This window comes from Chrysemys picta, chromosome 4, assembly GCF_011386835.1.
Source record: "Chrysemys picta bellii isolate R12L10 chromosome 4, ASM1138683v2, whole genome shotgun sequence".
In the NCBI taxonomy this organism is placed as follows: Eukaryota; Metazoa; Chordata; order Testudines; family Emydidae; genus Chrysemys; species Chrysemys picta.
Genome location: NC_088794.1, coordinates 9991831 through 10013046, shown reverse-complemented (window position 1 = coordinate 10013046; position 21216 = coordinate 9991831). Strand labels below are relative to the sequence as shown.

The 21216-nt window shown below is 56.5% G+C and overlaps 3 protein-coding genes across 9 annotated transcripts in view; 1 reads left to right on the top strand and 2 right to left on the bottom strand.

The window, feature by feature from the left end:
- The window catches only part of LOC112061633 (glycine N-acyltransferase-like protein 3), a 52683-nt gene extending 46252 nt beyond the window's left edge, over positions 1 to 6431 (bottom strand). For 4 of the 5 annotated variants that reach the window (XM_065594477.1, XM_065594482.1, XM_065594475.1 and 1 more), the window contains exon 1: positions 1606 to 5022. In XM_065594477.1, the coding sequence (XP_065450549.1) occupies positions 1606 to 1739 (134 nt within the window). In that variant the 5' untranslated portion in view covers positions 1740 to 5022. The other variant, XM_065594480.1, reaches the window with a different exon arrangement.
- Positions 1 to 21216, top strand: part of MTCH2 (mitochondrial carrier 2) — a 212069-nt gene that overhangs the window by 173543 nt on the left and 17310 nt on the right. The window lies entirely within an intron of this gene.
- Positions 6771 to 17072, bottom strand: LOC112061640 (glycine N-acyltransferase-like protein 3). 2 transcript variants are annotated; one of them, XM_065594505.1, is made up of 6 exons: positions 16934 to 17072; positions 15887 to 16016; positions 11942 to 12049; positions 11376 to 11502; positions 10994 to 11114; positions 6772 to 9631 (listed from the first exon to the last, which is right to left on the bottom strand). In XM_065594505.1, exons 2-6 carry the CDS (start codon positions 15962 to 15964, stop codon positions 9142 to 9144), a joined length of 924 nt encoding a protein of 307 aa, XP_065450577.1. In that variant the 5' UTR covers positions 15965 to 16016; positions 16934 to 17072; the 3' UTR covers positions 6772 to 9141. The 2 variants fall into 2 exon arrangements, with proteins under 2 accessions (XP_065450576.1, XP_065450577.1); XM_065594504.1 differs by lacking the exons at positions 15887 to 16016; positions 16934 to 17072 and adding an exon at positions 14394 to 15657 and having other exon boundaries at positions 6771 to 9631.

The window sequence follows — 21216 nt, the reverse complement described above, 5'->3', positions numbered from 1 at the left end:
TTCCAGCTCAAACCTCTCGACTAAGGATTTGTACTAATGGGAGCATTCTAACCAAGGGACTGAGGTCCTTCCAATGATTTGGAAGTAACAAGAGACTTATCAAGCCAGCAGTTTATTCCATCACTGCTACGAGCCTGAACCAAGAACTTTGCAGTTATTGTACTTATTTGATTCCTTGAACCAATTTTAACTCTCACCATTTCCTTTCTTTCTTTCTTTCTTTCTTTGAATATACCTTTAGATTTCAGATACTAAAGGACTGGCAACAGTGTGATTTTTGAGTAAGATCTGAGTTGTATATTGACCTGGGCATGGTCCTTTGGATCAGAAGAACCTGTTATTTGATTAAATTGGTTTTAAAGAATCACTCATCTATAAGTCTAGTGTTTTTGGTGGCGATACAAGGACTGGAATGCTTAAGGAAACTGCTGTTCTGACTTCTTGTTAGCCAGTGTGGGGAAACAGAAATTGACTTTTGTTGCTGGTTTGGTATATCTCATGAGAGAATAGCCGACAGCTTTGGGGCGTATCTGCCCTATTTCTTAGCAGTTAGTCCTGAATTTGGTGTCTCAGTTGTGACCCACAGAAGGTTCGGTTACAATGTTACTAAGGCATATTTCAAATCTGGGGAAGCAGCCCAAATCAGTTCTTCAGAGACAAACAGGGAAATTGACATGTCAGTCAGGTGTCAACAAAATCAACTGGACTATATCACTAAGTTAAGCGGACATTCTTTGACAGGAAGAAGGATGTGGGTGAGAAATTTACATCTTGGCAAACAGACTCGCTGGTGCCTGAACCCCAGCTGGAGGTGATTCTCAAAGAGGAGCTAAAGGTATAAAAATGAGGAACAGAGGCCCCAAATCACCTCTCTCTCTCCTCATCTCTCCTCATGGCATCAACAACGTTTGAAAGACAAAGGAAGCATCACTGAACTGGGGGAGTCGTCCTGGCTGAAAGAATCCAGCCAGACAGTTGTGAATACACGGCGAGAGAAATCCATTTGCTTTAAGTTCACTTAGCTTGTAAAGTTAGGTATTAGTCTGCATTTTAACTTTTATTTCTTTGTAACCGATTCTGACTTTTATGCCTCATTACTTGTAATCACTTAAAATCTCTCTCTCTCTCTGTAGTTAATAAACTTGTTTTGTTGTTTTATCTACGCCAGTGTGTTTGGATTGAAGTGTTTGGGACCCTCCACTTGAGATATCAAGATTTGTGCATATCATTTTCTATTAATGAAATGATGGACTTTCTATGACTTTGTATTGTCCAGAAGGAGAGAGCTGGGCAGTACAAGACGCATATTTCTGGAGACAAGTCTAGGACTGGGAGTTTGCTAGTGTCACTCTGCAACATAATTCAGGAGTGGCTGATTAGAAGCACTCCTATTCATCTGGGAGTGATTTTGCATGCTAGAGGCCATGTGTGAACAGACCCGGAGTGATTGCTTTCACAGCGAAGCAGGGTAAAAGGCTCCCTAGATTGGAGAGCTGAGGGGACACAGCTGTCCATCGGTCCAGATTGTACCCTGAGGAATGTCACTGTCACACAAGACCCCATCAGTGTAATAGTGAGAAAATGGTTGTTGGACATGTAACATACCTGCCTGGGCATGTTTGGGCACATCTGTGTCCCGTCGCCTCCTGGCATTGACGCCCTAGGCCTAGCCACTGGCTATTCCGAATGCATCTCCTCTGGGCCCTGTTGCCTGGATAGCGCATCTGCCCCCATGACATGTTGAGTCTCTATCTCATGCCTTTGGAGGGCTGTACTCCAGCTTACCAACCAAGAGTTGGTGCCTTTGGTTCTGTGTAGCCACGCTGAAGGGGGGCAGTCAGTCAGTACCCAGCACCTCTGGTTGAACGGGTAGGATCTTAGCTGTCGGACAACCCACAGTTGCCGAGCATTCATGTTCTATAACGGCATCATTCCATTCACTTGGAGTCCGTTTTCTGCTCAGAAAGGGATGGGATGCTGCTCGGTGCCCTCCCCTGCTGGCATCAGCAGCGCTCCCAAGCCTGTGTTGGATGCGTCAGTCCACAATTGAAACAGCTGGCCAGAGTCCGGCTTCGCCTTTCCTGACAGAATTTGTTTTACATCTTCAATGCCCCATCCTGCACTTTGACACCTTTACACTTAGACCTGCGCCTTTGAGTCTCTTCAGCACCATTCCCAGGTGATCCTTATGCTCTGGCAAGGAATTGCTGAAGACTGCAATATCCTCCATGTAGACACGAGCAAAGTCCTGTCACCCAGCCACTTGATTCACAAGCCTTTGAAAGGTGGATCCTGCACTCATTAACCCAGATGGTAACACTTTAAGCTCAGAGAGTCCCAAATCAGTTAGGAAGGCAGATTTTTTCCCGTTTATCACTATCCTAAGGCGATGTGCCAGTATCTCTTTGCTAAATCCAAGCTGTTCGGGTCTCTGTCAGAGCCCCACCTCCTCCTGCACTGTGATTCAGGGTCTCTTGATTGAGATACCCCACCACATCTGTAGCCACCCTCTGGCAAGGGCACTCTTTGTCACGTACCTACAGGGTCTGGTCTATGCTCCAGCTTGTAACCAGTCCCCTGGGAGCAACCTCTTTAGTGTGTGTGCTGAGCCACAGGGACCCACACAGTTCCACAGGGGCAGGCCTCTGGCCTCGGCAACTCTGAAACTGGGCCTTCGGCACCAGGGATCCCTGTCTCCCTGCATCAAATCCAGCCAAAGCCAAAGTCCTGCAGGAGACTTGTACTGGGCCCCTTCAGGCCGTGATGCTCCCTGTGAGGTTCTGCAGCGACAGTGGGCAGCCTGTGCAAAACAAGGATGAGTCACCTGGCTGCAGGAGGTGAGCATCCTTACGTCAGTGCAGAGAGACAGGGGCTCGGCCAGCATTCAGTCCACCCAGCCAAGCTGCTGTCTCCATCTGTCAGTCCCAGGGCAGAGCTGCTGTGTCTCCATGAGCCACGGTCTTATCACCCCTCTTGACTCCTCTCAGTCCGTTGTCCTCCCCCAGCAAACACATGCTGGGTTCACATGGTCAGCCTGCTGGTGCTTCCGCTACATCTTGATTGGTCAGTCCTTGGGGTTCTCATTGTCCTCTCAGTTCCTCCATTGACGTGAGTCAGTTTCCGCCAATGTGTGAGGGGCCTGTGGAACTCACTGCCAGAGGAGGGAGCTGAGGGGGGTTCAAAGAGGGACTGGACCGTTTGAGGGAGAGCACGGCTAGCCAGAGTTGAGGGGTGCTGAACCTGCTTTGGGCTAGAGCCCGTCCCCCAGGGCTCGTCTACACAGGGAAGCTGAGCCGGAGCGGTGAGTGAAAGTGGCAAAAGCCCCCATGGGGCCACGGTCAGACCGGGGAATCGGCGCATACACGGGTCTGGGAAGGGAAAGGAGCCACGCCAGGGAGAGGCACCGTCCCCCCGGGTAGCTGCAGCCCTGCTGGGGCTGGCGCTGGGAACAAATCACCCCCCACCCGCAGTCACCCCCGGTGAAACCCCTCTGGGGCTAGCGACTGGGCGGCAGGGTGGGATGGGGGGACAGATCATCCCCTCCCTGCTGCAGCTGGCAGAGCCGCCATCCTGGGCTCCGGCCCCGCCTGTCCCCCCTCCCAGCCTGACGTGGAGCTAGTCCTGGCTGTGCTCGCAGCTCGCCCCCTGCCCCTCATGCAGGCTCCTGTGGCTCCCCTCTTCCCCAGACACTTGGCAGCCTCTTGCGCTCCCTGGCCCTGCAGCGCCTCCCCTCCCATGTCACGCTTGGCAGGAGCGAAATCACAGGTTGCAGCCTCCCAGAATAGACCCGGGCCTGTTCGGGTGTGACAGCCGGTCCCTGCCCGCCTGCAGTACAGCTGGGACTTGGTGGGGTGGGGGGGGAGTTCTGCCCTCCTGAATCAGCCCTCCCCACCCCCTCGGGAGTATTGCCCGTGGCCATCTCACTAGGGAGAGTCAGCTCTGTGCCCAGGAGAAAGGCTGCTCCCCTGGTGCCCGTCTGCCCCGCTGTAGTGTTGGGGGCAGGGGCAGGAAGCTCTGGCCAGCGGGGAATGGACAGGGGGCAGCTGGGGATCCTGGGACCTGACTGAGCTGCCTGGCTCAGGCCCCGTTAAAGCCACGTAGCCCAGAAGGGCTCAGACAGGAAGTGGCGCTGGGGAGGCCAGGGAGGTTCTGGGAACAGGCTGCGGTGGCCGGCAGGGGGTGACCCAGCTGCTGCCCCCCGGGCGACTGGCTGCTGCAGAGGCCGTGGTGGGGCGCAGCTTGAGCTGTGTTTGCAGGCTCGGAGCAGGGCTGTGTCCATGCCGGAGCACGGTGGGCTTGTGGCCCAGTCCGCATGCGAGGGGGGGCCCCAGGGCACATGGGACACGGCTCACTGCTACTTCCTCCCCCCTCCTCTCTTGCAGGCTGGCTGGTGGCCTCCCTCCTACGCACCCAACTACTCCTCCTGGTTAGACTGCTGGAGCCAACTGCTCAAGGAGGTGGTCAAAAAAGCAAACAGGATGTTAGGAATCATTAAAAAGAGAATAAGACGGAGAATATATTATTGCCCTTATATATGTAACCCTTCTGCCCATCTAAGTTGGCAGCAACAAGGGCCGGGTTCTGTATCTAGGGGTTCCGCTTCAATAACGCAATGCAAAACCGGCTCGAGCCCCCACCCAGTGACCTGGGACAATTACACACCACCCCCTGGGTGCCTCTAAGAGGCAATACTTCCCCTCTCGCAAGCACGGAGTCTGAGTGTAACAGAAACTACGTTTGCGCCACAGCTCAAAGAGCCAGGAAGATGTTTAATAACATGAGGTAAACGACATCAGCATTAAATTGGAAAAACACCACAAACAGGATTCATAACACAAACCATGAGCAAAAAAAAAAAAACCCACCCCAGCAAGTTGGGCTGTGTCCTTTCCCTTGGGTTCTTGAAACCAGCAACCCAAGGATCACCAAAGTCCCAAAAGTCCAACAACCCCCCAAAGTCTCTGTCCCTGGTCAGTGCAGCCCCAGAGTTCGAGGGGGGGGCACGTAGGGCGTTAAGGGGCACCTTACGTGATCCAAGGCCGACGGGGTTCCACCGCAGCCTTCACCACGAGCCGCTCCACTCCACCAGCTGTCCCGTGAGCTGCTCCCGCCGTCCACGAACTGCTCTGGCAGCTGCTCCGCTCTGCTCACCGACCTGTGAGCCACTCAGCTCTGCTCCACTTCAGCCGTCCCTTGGGTCGCTCCCACAAGGCTTCGCTCTGCTAGCTGCTCCTCCAGCCACTCCGCTCCGCTCCACTCACCGACCTGTGAGTCGCTTAGCTCCACTCCAACCATCCCGCAAGGCTCCACCAGCCGCTTAGCATTATAGCTTCAGGCTCCCCCACTAGTTAACACAGCCTCAGTGATCTCAGCTCTTTTGTGATTTCAGCTCTAGCAATTTCAGCTCATAGTAAGTAGGGGAGCCTCAGTGCTAGTGCACCATTGGCCCACAGTGAATTCAGTTCAGCAGTCTGTAACTAGACTTCTAATGTAATCAAAGTTAGCGCTGACATTCAACAGTAGAGAGAAGAGATAGTGCAAGAGTGGGACCATACCATCAGGTGCAAATACCTGTCTCCATCCTCTCTCTATTCACTAGGTTTTGTAACCCATGCCCCTTGTCAAGCAAGTGCTACTTAGGTAATGGTGAAGGACTCACCCAGTCCTTCTGTCATACAACAGGTTCACTGCCCTTGATTCACAGAATCAGTGTAACAAAACTTTATTCTTCCTGCCCCAATAACAAAGAAACTGGGGATCCCACACCAGCCAAAGTAACCACTTTGAGCTGCTGTTGTTTCATGCCAGGCGAGTGGGTGTGCCTATGCAAACAAGATCAGCCCCTGGAGTTCTTTTCCACACTCGCCATAATTCACCACCAGATGTCAGGGTAGAGTTCATCCTGACTCTGCTTACATATAAATCGATGGTACGTGCACATCTTGAATACTGAGTACAGATGTGGTATCCTCATCTCAAAAAAGATATACTGGCATTAGAAAAGGGTTTAAAAGAGAACTGGATAAGTTCATGGAGTTTAAGTCCATTAATGGCTATTGGCCAGGATGGGTAAGGAACGGTTTGCCTAGACTCTGTTTGTCAGAGCGTGGAGATGGATGGCAGGAGAGAGATCACTTGATCATTACCGGTTAGGTTCACTCCCTCTGGGGCACCTGGCATTGGCCACTGTCGGTAGACAGGATACTGTGTGGCTAGGAGGGCTGGTGGTGGGGAAGGGCCAGGCAGACTGGGGCCTGGGTGACAGGCAGAGGAAAGCTGCCCGGGGCAGGGCAGGGCAGGCCACCCTGACAGCCGTCTCCTCTCCTCTCCGTGCAGCGGAACATAAACCGAGGCAACAGCCTAGGGTTACCATATTTCAGCAAGCAAAAAAGAGGACGGGAGGAGCCCTGCCCTAGCCCCGCCCCCGTCCTGCCCTAGCCCCGCCCCTGCCCCTCCCACTTTCCACCCCCCTCAGAGTCCCCAACCCTCCCCACGCACCTTGTCCCCTGACTGCCCCCTCCTGGGACCCCTGCTCCTAACTGCCCCCCAGAACCCCACCCCCTACCTAAGGCTCCCTGTTCCTTGTCCCCTAACTGCCCCCTCCTAAGACCCCCCCCACCCTAACTGCCCCCCAGGACCCTACCTCCTACCTGTACCCAGGCTGCCCAAAACCTTATCCACCCCCCCCAGAAAGCCCCCCTCCCAAACTCCCGGACCCCCCCCCATATCTTGACTGCCCCCTCCAAAACCTGCCTGCCCCTTCTCCGACACCCTGGCCCCCTTGTTGTTGGCCTTCGCCTAATGTCTCTGTGAGCCGTTCGTCCCGGCAGGCTGGCTGGCAGGGGAGGAGCTCCAGACTGCCGGTGCGAACTGCCGGAGGCGATCTGCGAATGCAGGGAGGGAGGGCGGGAGTGAGCTCTGCTGCAGGGGAGAGGAGGACGGGCTCTCTCTGGCTGTCGGAGCCCCATGTAAGTGACACCATCCGGCCGGCTGCCCCGTTAGCCGCGTGCTCTGCATGGGCGGGGGGAAGTCCGGACATTTATAAATTCCCCCCGGACGCTATTTTTAGCTCAAAAAGCCGGAAATGTCCGGGGGAATCCGGACGAATGGTAACCCTACAACAGCCTGTTTTTCCGGAAGATGCCTGCGGGGAAAGGTGCTGCACGAGTGGGAGGAGAAGCGGTTCCGCTGAGGCCGGAGCTGAGCGAGGGGCCCGGGGCCGGGCCAGATGCACTGAATGATGGGAGAGTGGTGATTTCTATCCAGTTTTTTAAATAATGATTCAATCTTGGGAAATGGAGACTGTGTGCAAGTCTGAGGGTCAAAGTCATGAGGCAAGGCAGTGGCTGACTGGGGGTGGGGGTTGGGGGTGGCCTGACCGGTGGGAAGGGCGCTGTGCCCTGGTGGGATTGTGCCCTGGCTGGGGGCAGGGCTGGCTCTACCCCGGGTCTGCCTGCAGATGTGCACGCCCTTCTCTGCTGTCGGTTCAGGCTGTGAAGGAGACAAACCACACTGGCCGGGTGCCTCCGGCTGGGACCCACAGCGCTGCTCCCTGTTGCGGCTCCCCAGGATCAGCTTTTAAACCGTGCCTTGGAGGAACCCTGTGACGTGCCAGACTCTCTTCCTCCAGGGCCGAGCACACGGCTCCAGCCCCCCTGCTTCACCCCACGAGCTCTGCCCGGCACGTCCCACTGAGCCAGACCCCTGGAGAGACCTGGCTGCTCTTTGGGGACCAGTGTCCCCAGCCAGTGTTTGCAGTGACATCCCAAAGCCTTTTCCACACAGCACACGGTTTATTGGGCCCCTGGAACCCGGCCTGGGAGGTCCCTGGGGAGCAGAGAGAAGTGAAGGTGAAGACACAGGCGAGGGCCCCACCCAGCCAAGCTGCTGAAGAGCCAAACATGGATCCCGTCTCCATCTCTTTCAGTCCTAGCCGGGAGCTCCTGAGTCCCACCGAACGCCAACTCCTCTTCTGTGTGGAGCCTCCGTTGATCTGGGCTGGTTTTGATCCTGAACACCCAGTTCCTGCCCCCAGCCATGTGAAACTCCCCCTCCTGGCCCTGCTCTGCCCCAGGAGAGGCTTTTTAACTCTTTGGCACCCACTGGGCAGACATGCATAGTACAGTGGGAAACTGAGGCACACAGGCATCAAAACTATTACAGAAAATTCACTTTTTGTCCCACCCCCTGAGAGGAAGGGGATGGGTGTCCCTGGGGCCTGCAAGGAGCCGGAGTGCCCCACCCCCTCTCCACACTGCTACTGACCTACCAGCAAGGGGGAGGAGAACCTGCCATGTCTCCTGTGTGTGGGGTCCCCTTCCCCCAACCCAACGGCTCACGGGGTCTGCACCTGGGCTCAGCTACATGGGGAGGAGCAGCCTGTGCACTGGGGCTGGCAGGGGGCAGGTCAGTCCCAAGTCACCTGCCCAGGGCCGAGGACGTCCATTCTGGGGGGAAGGGAAAAGAGCAGAGGCTCCTCCCTGTGTTTGGGCCCAGCAGGGCTCTACGGTGGGGTCCTATGGCCGCTCCCCTCCCGCATGTAATGCACCATCATCAACACAAGCCCTGGCCTGGCTTTCCAGCTGCCTGCTGGCCCTGGAGCAACCGTGCAAGGCCAGCACCTGCCCCCTATCACCACAGGGGAGGGAAGGGGTGGGCCACAGCTGGGACCTGTGGTCGGAGCCAAAAGGAGCTTGCACCAAAGCTCTGGCAAGACCAGGCACAGCTCCTGGAAAGGGGACCCGCAACTGCAACCACAGCCCCAGCCGAGCAACAAACTGCCTGGGGAAGGGAGTGGGAGAGCGCCCACTGCTGAGCCCTCACCCTGCTCCCTTTGGGGCCAGCACTGACTGCTGGGGAGAGCGCCCCCTACTGAGACTCTGCCCTGCTCCAGGGGATAATGGAGCATGAGCTAGTCTCCTCTACCAGGCCCTGGCTTCCCAAGGGCTGACAGCTGAGCTCCCTGGTGGCTGGTCAATGTGTCCCCTTCTCGGGGGTGGCAGGTCCCTGGGCATGGCTGGGCTGTGTCCCTGTCTCATCCCCTCCCCGAGGGCTACGTGCTGGCAGACCATGGCTGTCCCCCAGAGCTGTGCGCAGGACCCTAGGCCATGTCCCCTTCTCCTCCTCTCCCCTCCCCCCATGCTATATGCTATGTGTGTGTGGCCATTCCCCAGAGCTGGGCGCAGGGTCCTGGGCCGAGTCCAGGGCACTGGCTGACTGGGACTGGGTGAACCCAGGCCTCACCATCAGCTGGTAGAACACCCCAGGCAGGATGCGGAAGCCGAGGCATTGCAGGGAGTGCAGCGAAGGCTCGTTGTGGGGCAGCACCCCGGTGTAAACAGGGAAGCCGCGGGCATGCAACTGTGCCGCCAGCATCCCCACCACGGACCTCAGGTAGTGCTGGCCGCGATGCTCCGGGAGGGTGTAACCGTGCGTCAGGGCAGCCAGTTGGTTGGTGAGGCACCAGGAGATGGGGGTCCCCTCAGGGCCCAGCAGGCAGGCGTTGGGGAAGTGGCGGATCAGGAGGCACAGGTACCGCAGGCTCCAGCTATTCCCCCCAAACTTCCAGGTGTCATTGAGCAGCATGGCGTGGGCGGGAGACACGGGGGCCAGCCTGAGCCCCTTGTCAGGCCTGCAAGACAGGGCAGGGGGGAGAGAGACACAGGACGGGGTGGGGTGAGCACAGAGGGGATTGACCTGGCAAGGGGAGACGGTCAGTGCGGGGGGGGCGGGGAATAGAACCATAGGGGAAGGGGTAAGTCTAGGGGAGGGGAGCGGGGAGCAACCAAACATGGGAGGTGTGAGCATACGGGGATGTTGACCCAGCTTAGGGTGCGGGGTGCAGTGAGCCCGGGGCTGGGGGTGTCGATCTGGTACAAGGGAGTGAGCCTGGGGAGCAGGAATTGAGCTGGTATGACATGCAATAGGAGAGGAGAAGGCTCCGCAGCGCCATCCTCTTCCTGGTTGAGATGCTGAGATGCGCTGGACAGAAAATTAAGGGGGCGGGGGGCTGGTTGCCAAATCTCAAACTGGGGTGTGGGGGGGATGGTATGTATCCTGTGGGGGAGGGGTGTGCCACCCAGCTCGGAAGGCAGCGCCGCCGCCAGCAGCAGCCGAGACCGACGGGTGGCGTGGTATGGCATTGCCACCCTTACTGCTGCGTAACGTTTGGCCTTTGCACTGGGTGGGGAGGCTATGGCAAATTCTGGGGTGGCTATAGCCCGTATAATGCTCTCCCCAGTAGCCCCCAGGGAGGGGAGGGAGGCTGGAGTGGGACTGACCTGGCACAGGGAGAAGGGGGAGTTCTGGGGGGAGGGGATCAAGAGAGGCCCCAGGACATGGGGGAAGGTGACCCCTGGGGGGTAGGGGATTGAGCAAGGCCCCGGCACATGAGGGGAGGGGATCGAAACACTCCCGTGACCTCAGCACAGAGGCTGTCTGACAAGGCCCAGTCCAGCCCCAGCAGAGTCATCGCTGTTGATGGGCCTCGGTTAAGCTCTGCCCGGAGACCTACCCGCTGACAGGAAAGGAGGGACCAGGGGGCTCTGTGCTTGGAACCCCCCTCCCTCAGAGGGGATGGCTCTAGGGTCAAGGACCCCTGGCTGCCCGTCCCAGGATACTGAAGGGTTACAGGCTGCCCCTCCCCCTGCTCTCCCCATTCTGGGGCCAAAGCGGTTCCTTGGCCCGGTTGGGTTACCCCTGCCCCCCAGCAAAGCTCTGAGCAGGATGGGCCCTGAGCAGGATGGGAAATCCTTGGCAGCATGTGCCCAAGGCCTGGGGCTGTGTGTGGGGCCGTGGTGATGCCCTCACTCTGCCAGCACCGTTCGCCTGAGGAACTCATTGCCACTAGATCTAGGGCGCAATGGAGGCCTCTGGCCTGGCACCCCGGGGTCCTTCCCTTCCCCCAGCTCCACTCCCCCCTCCATCTAGCACTGGCTGGTTGTGTACATTGCCCCATTCTCTCTCACACACCCCATATCTGGGGGGCACCTACCGGTACTGGGGCATGGCAGGCGGGTCTGGGTGCAGCAGCAGCTGGTACAGATACGTCTCCATCTCAAGCCCTCTGGCCCTGGTGATGTCCCTGATGGTCTCGTATACCCCGTCCTGCAGCCCTGTAGGGACAGCCGTGCGCTGTCAGCAGGGGCCCCTAAAAGGTGCCCATGGACGTGGGGGGTCCAGCCCGGTGCGGTAGAGCAGCAGGGAGGGGCCAAGGGCCACTGTGGGCCGGCATGACCCAACTGGGGATTCTCAAGCTTGGTTCATTCAGGATCCCGGGTCTGGTGGAGAAGGGGCCCAGGCAGGATACTTGGGGCTATTGGCCTTTGGGGGGGAGTGGTTCCGCCCCCCATGTCTCAGGTGCTGGAGGGGCTCACCCTGTATCTGGAAGGCCTGGCCCCAGTTCATGGCACAGCTGTTCTCCAGCAGGGCCTGGCAGGCACCCTCGTCCCGGTAGAAGGCCGTGTACAAGTTGGTGAAATAATCGCTTGGGTCCCGCGCCACCTGCAGGGGGGACACTGTGGGTGAGCGCAGCCTCTGCCCCCTCCCCCCATGACCCTCAGGGATGTCATCGGGGGAGTGGGGCACAGCAAGCCCCAAGTAAGAGATTGAGGAGGGGGGAAAGGGCCCCGTGAACAGAGCCAGTGGGCTTAGGGCAGAATGGGACAGAGGGTCTGGGCAGCAGGAGGGGGAGTCAGGCTGTGGGCACGTGGCGCAGACAGGAGAGGGAGGGGTAGAGATGACACCAAGCAGGGAAAGGGGCAAGGAAGTCGGGGAGGGGAGCGGGGCAATGATGGCATAAGGTGGGGGAGGGGAGCGGGGCATTGATGGCATCGCGGGGAGGGGAGAGGGACAGTGATGGCATCAGGCGGGTGAGGGGAGCGATGGCGTCCGGTCGGGGAGGGGAGTGGGGCAGATGGGAGGGGCCCAGCAAAGGCCGCACTTCTCTGCGTGACCGGGTCAGGACCATTTTGAAGTCTGGCCATGAATCCACCAGCACCTCCTGGCCAGCCGGGTTCCCGCGGTTCACATGCATCACAGTGCCGTAGACCTGCCAAGACACAGGGGTCAGAGTCCGGGGATGTCCCGGATCCCCAGGATCGGTGCTGGGCCCCAGCTTTTACTCTGCCCCTTGGAGCAGCCCTCAAAGTGCCACGCCCCAGGGGCCCCACTCTTCCTGCAGGGCAGGCCACCGCCTCTGAGATGGAGCCTCTGGGCTCCAGCCCTCCTGCTCCACCCCGCGAGCTCTGCCCGGTGCCTCCCACTGAGCCAGACCCCTGGAGAGACCTGGACGCTCTTGGGGGGCTCCGACACCCCAGCCTGTGTTTGCAGTGACACCCGGCAGCATTGTCAAGCCAGGCTGGTTTATGAGTCATGGAGCGGCCTTAGGTCAGCAGAGAGGACTGGGGGTAAAGCAGTGTCCATTGCGGTCAGCCAGGGCCCAGCCAAGCTGGCGTGAAAGACGCTTTCCAGGCTGTCTCTGTCTCCGTCTGACCTCCTTGGCCAGCTCCAGGTGAGAGCCTCCATCTTTGTCCAGCACCCCCCACCTCCCAGTCCTGTGCTCTCGAGCTGGGGTCTCTGCTCAGCCTCCCGGCTGAGAGGTGGGGAAATCCAGGAGTCAGCAGCGCTTGTCTTGTCTCTCTGGCCCCCTTGGGGATCTGGGTTGAGTCCAACAAGTTACTTAAGGAGCCTTTATTCCACCCTCACAGGGAGGTGACACCCACCCCATGTCTCTTAGCCTGCCCTGAGAGTAAACTTAATCCTCCCCCTTACCCCTGCAACTGGGTCGTCATGCAACACATGGGGGAAACTGAGGCACATATAGTGTTGTAAAAATATTACAGAAAAATCCTACTTTATTTCATCTCTTCACTGGGCAGGGTCACTTTAACCAGTGACCGTCCTGGTGAAGTTTGAACCCCCAAATGCTATCCATAGAAGCCACAGCATCTTCCCCATCCCTCTCCTACCAGGCACGGTCAGCATGCTGACAGCTGGCTCGAATCAAACTCACCCTTTCCAATACCCAGCTCAGAGCAGTCTCACATCCACGCTTAGGGCAGGTCTGTTCACTGACACTAGCAGGGGGCAGGGGGGAGTTTTCATGCAGCCTCAGCACCCTTTTCCACCGCAAAACCTTTGGGTTTGAAACTGGGATGGGACCAGCCACTGCACACACACCCCATCTGCCAGGGAGTGAGAAGGGTTGTGCCCCTCCCTGCCTCCATGTGTCGGCCATCTTGGCTGCACCCTGGGGTGTCCTGACCCCTAGACTGGGGTAGGGAGTGACCCCATGAGCATTCGGGGATCAGTGTGGGTGTGTCCCCCTGCGAGGCTGGTCTTAGCCCAGCCGTGTCTCTGGGGCGCTGGTGTCCCAGGGTCTGGTGATGCAGGGGGCTCCCCGACGCTGGTTGTGTTCCAAGCCCAGGGCTGTGTGTATGCCAGGAATCCATTTCCCCTCCTGGGGTTAACCTCTTGCCCTCACCCCAGGCCAGGACCCCCCTGCTGGCGATTCTGGGTCTTAACCTTGGCCATGCCCTGCCCGTGTCTGCCCATGCTCAGCTGGGGGCTCAGCTCCCACCAGGTTCAGCTCTGACTCTGTTTCCCCAGGGAGAGCAGGCTGCCAGCTGGCTCCCTTGGCCACAGCCTGAGGGAAGTTCTGCCGGAGCCTGTGTGACTCACATCTCCCGTATGGAGATGGGACGGTTCCCCTGCCCCACTCAAATACAGGGGTCAACTTCCAGACAGACAGGTGTCCTGAGCTCAACAGCCTTTCCTTAGTGTTATGGGCAAGGGGGGGGAGGGGACCCTGCTCCCTGCCGGCCGAGCTATTCATCTTTTCACTGACACCTCCAGTCTGAACCTCTGGCTCCTGGGCTTCAAACCCTTGGCTGGGGCAGGATCAGGGACTGGATTTTGTCTTAAGTTGATACAGAAAATCTCAGCAGGAGGTCAGAGCCGATGTCCAGGAGAACCATGACTACCAGCCCCCAGCCCGAGACCTGTGTCTGCACTGGGATCCGAGCCGTCGGGAGGGCTTCTCCCAGTCAGCAGGTGGCTTCCATTTAGGTCCCACCCTGGGTCTTTTGCACACCCCAAAACCCTTTCATATAAGCCTCAGGTGTCAGGTCAAACATAAGCAGTGGAGCCTTTTGGAACAGTTCCCAGTCCCCAGTATTAACGCCGTCCATCTGGCTGTACGTCTCTATGGCTATGGGGGCCCGAGCGTGGGGGTGAGACAGCAGAGCTGGTGCAAAGGGTCAACCAGGATCAAATCACAACCCTTCTCAAAGGCATTGAGGTTGGTGTCTGCAGCCCCTCCTCCTCCTTAAACGGACAATTTAGTATCCAGCGCGCTGCGCAATCCAGCATCCCTGGGACCTTTGCCCACTTACCCTTTGCTGCATTTCTTCACATTTTTGCTGCTTCTCACAGCCAGCTGGTTCCCTCTCACGGTTTGCTTCCCGCACCGGGTAGCCAGGGGAAACTGAGGCACACATAGGATTCATACAAATATATAAAAGGCCCATTTTGTCAATGGTTTAGCTGGGTGTGGTCAGGGCCACCCATGGTGAGGACCAGGAGGAAATTCAGAGCCAGGCGGGTGGGGGTGTTCAGAGCCATGATTGGCTAGCACCCAGCTGTCCCACACTGTGATTGGCTGCCATGGAGCCGCCCACATGTTCATTGGCTTACGCAAACCCTGACCATATTGAGATTGGCTGGCACAGAGCCCGCTTGTGCTCTGATTGGATGGGCAGGTCCTGGCGGTTACGCTGGGTGAGCAGTAGGCATTGGTGCTGGATTTGGACTTTGGGAGGCAGGGGGGTGAGTGAGGAGAAGGCCCAGGGGAGGGCTCCTCCACCGCTACCTCTAACCTCGGGGAAGGGCCTGCCCTCCTGCTACCCCTAACCCAGGGCAGGGGGCCTGTGTGATGAAGTAGAAGCTTTCTGTAGTATCTTTCTGATTCAAATGTGTGTCTCAGTTTCCCTCTGCGTCCTGTACTGCTCTGTGCAGCGTGTGAAGGGAAGGGACGGGTTGTGACTCATGTAACAGCCCGGCTGGAGACCAGCCTCATTAACCAAGGGAATAAAGTCTACACACACGCAAGGAGGATCTGGAGAGACCATGGAAACCCCAAAGGCTGGGGTGGACGTTCACACCGAGCGAGCGAGATTCCCCCTCATGGCTCTGCAGCAGAGAGGCCCCCAGCTCACCTTGACCTGAGAACAAAGGGACAGAGCCAGAGCCAGAGCCAGCCATGGGGCCCATGACGTCTTGGCTGGCTCATTGCCCAGGCTTGGCCAGGCTGGGCTGTGGCTTAACCTTTGATTCCCTGTGTTAACCTGAGGAGTCTGTAGCCAGGTGACTAATGAACCGCTACTGTGTTTTGCAAAGGCTGCCAGGGGTCTCTGCCAACACCCACCGCAGGGCCCGGTCCAAGCCTCCCGCAGGCGTCTGGCTCGGCTGCATTCGCTGCAGGGAGCCATGGAGAGAGATGGGAGGGCTGGTGTCAAAGGCCCAGTGGTGGAGGTCACGGGCCTGCCCCTGTGGAGCCGTGTGGAGCCTCGGGCCCTGGCCCAATACAGGGGTTGCCCCCAGGGGCCTGGTGACAAGCTGGGGTACGGCACATCCCCTGTGGATCTATGAGAGCCTGCGTGGCCCCTGAACTGCTGCCCCCTCACCTGGAGAAAGGGTCTGCCCCCAAACTGCTACCCCCTGACCAGCTGGAGGGGCCAGCCTTCCAGGTACCCCCGACCCAGGGGATTGCACCGCAGTACAATATGTGCCCCATCACCCAGGTGTCTATGAGGGACTTTGCCCTGCTCTCTGCCCAGCCCGAGGGTGGGAGGGTTCGGCCCTGCGGGGGCGGGCGAGTCCTGGTCACCAGCAGCGTGTCAGGCAGGCCCCGCCGTAGCATCCCCTCCAGCAGCCACAGCTTGGAGGAACAGCTCAGGATCAGCATCACTGGCCGGGATGGGCCTTCACAGCTTCCAGCGGGACACTGCGAGGGACACCTGTGGGGACAGGAGACCCATCAGTTCCCTGTGACTGTCTCCCAACCCAGAGACAAGCTGCCAGCTCCCAGCCCTGCCAAAATAGCAAACTCTATGTGTAGAGCCCACCATAGCTCACCCGTCTGTGCGCAGCCCACCGTGCGTTCACCAGAGACCTTACAGTAACTAACCGGTCTGTGCCCAGTCCCTGTGCTCACCAGAGACCCTACAATAACTCACCAGAGTGAGTGCAGCCCATGTGCTCATCAGAGACCCCAGAATAATTCACCAGTCTTCTGTGCATGACCCCCGTGTTCACCAGAGACCCTACAGTAACTCGCCAGTCTGTGTGCCGCCCCCGCGCTCATCAGAGACCCCACAATAATTCACCAGTCTTCTGTGCATGACCCCCTTGTTCACCCTAGACCCTACAATAACTCATCAGTCTGTGCCCAGCCCCTGTGCTCCCCAGAGACCCTAAAATAACTCACCAGTCTGTGCATGGCCCCCATGTTCACCCTATGCCCTACAATAACTCACCATTCTGTGCCCAGCCCCTGTGCTCCCCAGAAATGCTACAAAAACACCCCAGTATGTGCCCAGCCCCATTCTCCCCAGTAACTCACCAGTCTGTGCATGGCCCCCGTACTCACCGTACTCACCAGAGACCCTACAATAAATCACCAGTCTGTGGATGGCCTCTGTGCAGACCAGAGACCCTACAATAACTCACCAGTCTGTGCATGGCCCCCGTGCTCACCAGAGACCCTACAATAACTCACCAGTCTGTGCATGGCCCCCGTGCTCACCAGAGACCCTACAATAACTCACCAGTCTGTCTGCAGCCCCTCTGCTCACCAGAGACCCCAAAAGAAGAAGGCTGCTGTGAGGCCATGTGATGCCAGGGCTGTCCGTACAGGGCTGGGTCTCCCACTCACCTGGGGTGACTCCGTGCCAGGGGAAGGAGCGGTTCCTGGGTGTCTGTGGAGCTGCGAGGTCCCTGTCTGTCTCTCCTTCAGGGGCGGCTCCAGCCTCTTATTCCGCAGTGAATGAACCATTAACAGAGTCTGACAGTCCTGGAGCCCAGAGGCGGTGACATCCCTGCACCCGCTTGGCAATTTTGCTCTGGGCAGAGGTCGAGAGGCCTCCGGGGAAATACAAATGCACCCAGAATGCACCAGGGCCAGGGGCAGAGTGAAAGCAGGGGCTTCCTGACCCCCCTTCTCCACCAGTGCCCCTCAATCCCGACCTGCAGCCCCCTGCTATGCCAGCCTGGTTTTGGTCACTGTGTGTCCACGCCGCACCCAGCACAATGGGGCCCCAATGACCCTGAGTGTGAGCGCCCCACAGCAGGAAATGCATTTCCTATAACATACCAGGATTCAGCTTGGGCCTTCTCATCACATTTGAAAGCCCCAGCCTCCTGGAAGACAGTGCCATGGTCAATAGAGCCACTTTGGGTCAGATCAGCCAGTGGGGGGAAAAAAACCAACAAAACCAGGGGATTGGTCCCTGTGAGAAAGTGGGAATTTTTCGTAGTAATTTATGACCCGTGTATGTGCTTCAGTTTCCCCTATGTGTTGCAGTGTTACCCTATGGGGAGAAAAAATAGGAGCAAGTTTGCTCTCAGGACACGTTCTGAGCCATAGGCGGCTGTCTGGGTGGAGGAGGGAGTCAGTAAGGAATTAGTTGAAATTGACCCACATCAAGAAAGGGGCCAGAGAGACAATGCAAGACCCCATGGTTTATGGATTTCCCTGCCTCTCAGCAGGGAAGCTGAGCAAAGACCCCACCTCGAGAACAGAGGACTGAGAGGGGGAAGGTAGGGGAGTGTGACAGAATGTACCCTTGTGCCCACACCATACCCACTGTTGTAATAATCTTTGTACAATCTTTCAATGTATTATTTGTAAATGTATAATTTGCCGGTCAGTATTGCCCTGATCTAATATGTATGTGGCAACATTGTACGTGAAGTGAGAAGATTCTCCTTTATGGTGTTAACAGGTGCTCTAACCTGAGGTTGGCAAACAGTCCTGTCTCAACAAAGGAATGGGTGCTCTGCTTAATTTACATTTAAGCAACAAACAGAGTCATCAAGGAGGAAGGGAAACAAAAGAAACTGCAACAGGGGAGGAAAAAGCACCAGGGTGCATCTTTCCCTACAGACTCTCTCTCCTGAATCTCAGCTGCAAATGTTTTCCAAGTGTTTCCAGCGCTCTGTGGAGAAAGAAGTGGTTCAGGACTATTTAGAAAAGCTGGATGAGCACAAGTCCATGGGGCTGGATGCGCTGCATCCGAGGTTGCTAAAGGAGTTGGGATATGTGATTGCAGAGCCACTGGCCTTTATCTTTGAAAACTCATGGCAAGTGGGGGAGGTCCCGGATGACTGGAAAAAGGCTAATGTAGTGCCCTGGAAAGATCATGGAGCAGGTCCTCAAGCAATCAGTTTTGAAGCACCTTGAGGAGAAGAAAGTGATCAGGAACAGTCAGCATGGATTCACCAAGGGCAAGTCATGCCTGACTAACCTAATTGCCTTCTATAATGAGATAACTGGCTCTGCGGATGAGGGGAAAGCAGTGGATGGTCTCCGACAGTATTCTTGCCCGCAAGTTAAAGAAGTATAGGCTGGATGAATGGACAATAAGGTGGATAGAAAGCTGGCTAGATCATCAGGCTCAACGGGTAGTGATCAATAGCGCCATGTCTAGTTGGCAGCTGGTATCAAGCAGTGTGTCCCAGGGGTTAGTCCTGAGGACGGTTTTGTTCAATATCTTCATTAATGATCTGGAGGATGATGTGGACTGCACTCTCAGCAGGTTTGCAGATGACACTAAACTGGAAGGAGTGGTAGATATGCTGGAGGGTAGGGATGGGATACAGAGGGACTTAGACAATTAGAGGAAAGTCATTGAACAAAATGCAGGGGCCAGGAAAAGGAGTGAAACGGTGAAGGTCAGCCAGGAACAAACAGAACTGTCTCATGGCCCTGAATCCGGTGTGTTTTGGGGAAAGTTGAAGAGACCACAGAAAGCCAGTTTGTTAAGTGGGGAACATGGAGACCTGGGAGATGTGTCGGAAATAGGAGGGAGCATGGGCTATAATGGCAGAGGGAAAGGAGGGTCAGGGCAAAACTGGGAGGCAAAATCAAATCAGTATCTTAGATGCCTATATACAAATGCGAGAAGTATGGGGAATAAGCAGGAAGAACTGGAAGTGCTAATAAATAAATGACAACTATGACATTTTTGGCATCACCGAAACTTGGTCGGATAATACACATGATTGGAATGTTGGTGTGGATGGTTACAACTTGCTCAGGAAGGATAGACAGGGGGAAAGGGAGGAGGTTTTGCCTTATATATTAAAGGCCTGGTCTACACTACGACTTTAATTCGGATTTATCAGCTTTAATTCGAATTAACCCTGCAACCGTCCACACAACGACGCTACTTATTTCAATGTAAAGGGCCCTTTAAATCGATTTCTGTACTCCACCCCGACGAGCGGAGTAGTGCCAAAATCGATTTTAGCAATTCGAATTAGGGTTAGTGTGGCCGCAATTTGATGGTATTGGCCTCCGGGAGCTATCCCACAGTGCATCATTGTGACCGCTCTGGACAGCAATCTAAACTCGGATGCACTGGCCAGGTAGACAGGAAAAGCCCCGCGAACATTTGAATTCCATTTCCTGTTTGCCCAGCGTGGAGAGCACAGGTGACCACAGATAGCTCATCAGCACAGGTAACCATGCAGGCTGATAATCGAAAAAGAGCACCAGCATGGACCGTGAGGGAGGTACTGGATCTGATCGCTGTATGGGGAGAGGATTCAGTGCTTGCAGAACTTCGTTCTAAAAGACGAAATGCAAAAACTTTTGAAAAAATCTCCAAGGGCATGATGGAGAGAGGCCACAATAGGGACTCAGATCAGTGCCGCGTGAAAGTCAAGGAGCTCAGACAAGCCTATCAAAAAACAAAGGAGGCAAACGGTCGCTCCGGGTCAGAGCCGCGGACATGCCGCTTCTACGCCGAGCTGCATGCAATTCTAGGGGGGGCTGCCACCACTACCCCACCTGTGTTCGTGGATTCTGGGTCGGGGATAGTCTCATCAGCGACGCCTGAGGATTCTGCCGATGGGGTAGAGGAGGAGGAGGAGGAGGAGGAGGATGAGCTTGCAGAGAGCACACAGCACTCCATTCTCCCCAACAGCCAGGATCTTTTTATCACCCTGACTGAAGTACCCTCCCAAGCCTCCCAAGCCAGTACCCAAGACTCTGACACCATGGAAGGGACCTCAGGTGAGTTTACCTTTTAAAATATAAAACTTGTTTTAAAAGCAAACGGTTTTTAATGATTACTTTGCCTGACTTTGCATTCGCGGTCAGTTCAGCTACTGGAAAAGTCTGTAGCTACTGGAAAAGTCTGTTAACGTGTATGGGGATGGAGCGGAAATCCTCCAGGGACATCTCCATGAAGCTCTCCTGGAGGTACTCTGAAAGCCTTGCCAGAAGGTTTCTGGGCAGTGCATCCTTATTCCCTCCTCCATGGTAGGACACTTGACCACGCCATGCTTGCAGCAAGTAATCTGGTATCATTGCCTGACAAAGCCTGGCAGCGTATGGTCCCGGTGTTTGCTGGCATTCAAGCAACATCCGTTCTTTATCTTGTTGTGTAATCCTCAGGAGAGTGATATCACTCCTGGTAACCTGGTTGAAATACGGGAACTTAATTAAGGGGACAGAGGTGGCCGTTCCTACTGGGCTGTGCCTGTGGCGGAAAATAAATCCTTCCCTGCAGTTAGCCAAGCGCAGATGGGAAATTGGCCCTGAGTTTTTCGCGTTTGGCTAGCAGGGATCTTCCCTGTTACCAGCCACGCGGTGGCGGGAGGGGTACCGTGATCATCCCAGAGAATTCATGGCGGGAGGGGGGCGGCGGCGGGGGGGGTTAGTTTGGTGCCTGCAGGGATCTTCCCTGATACCAGCCACGCGGTGGAGGGGAGGGGTACAGCGATCATCCCAGAGAATTCATGGCGAGAGGGGGGGGGTGGTTAGTTTGTTTTCTGGTGCTGCTGAATGTTACAGAAAAACTGCAGCACTCTACTTGCCTGAAGGGGCCCAGACAAGCCCCCCCCCCCACTGCCCCCCCCCCCCCCCCCCACTGGCTGAGATTGGCCAGGCTTCTGCAGCACTCTACAAGCTATGCTTGGTATGTGGGAAAG

Coding starts and splice junctions, on each gene's coding strand:
- LOC112061640 (XM_065594504.1), bottom strand. CDS start 14,528: ATGGGCCTTTTATATATTTGTATGAATCCTATGTGTGCCTCAGTTTCC. Junction 12,050..14,393: donor GTGAAGAAATGCAGCAAAGG/GTAAGTGGGCAA, acceptor GTGTCTTGGCAG/GTCTACGGCACTGTGATGCA. Junction 9,632..10,993: donor CCTGCCATGCCCCAGTACCG/GTAGGTGCCCCC, acceptor CCTGTCTTGCAG/GCCTGACAAGGGGCTCAGGC.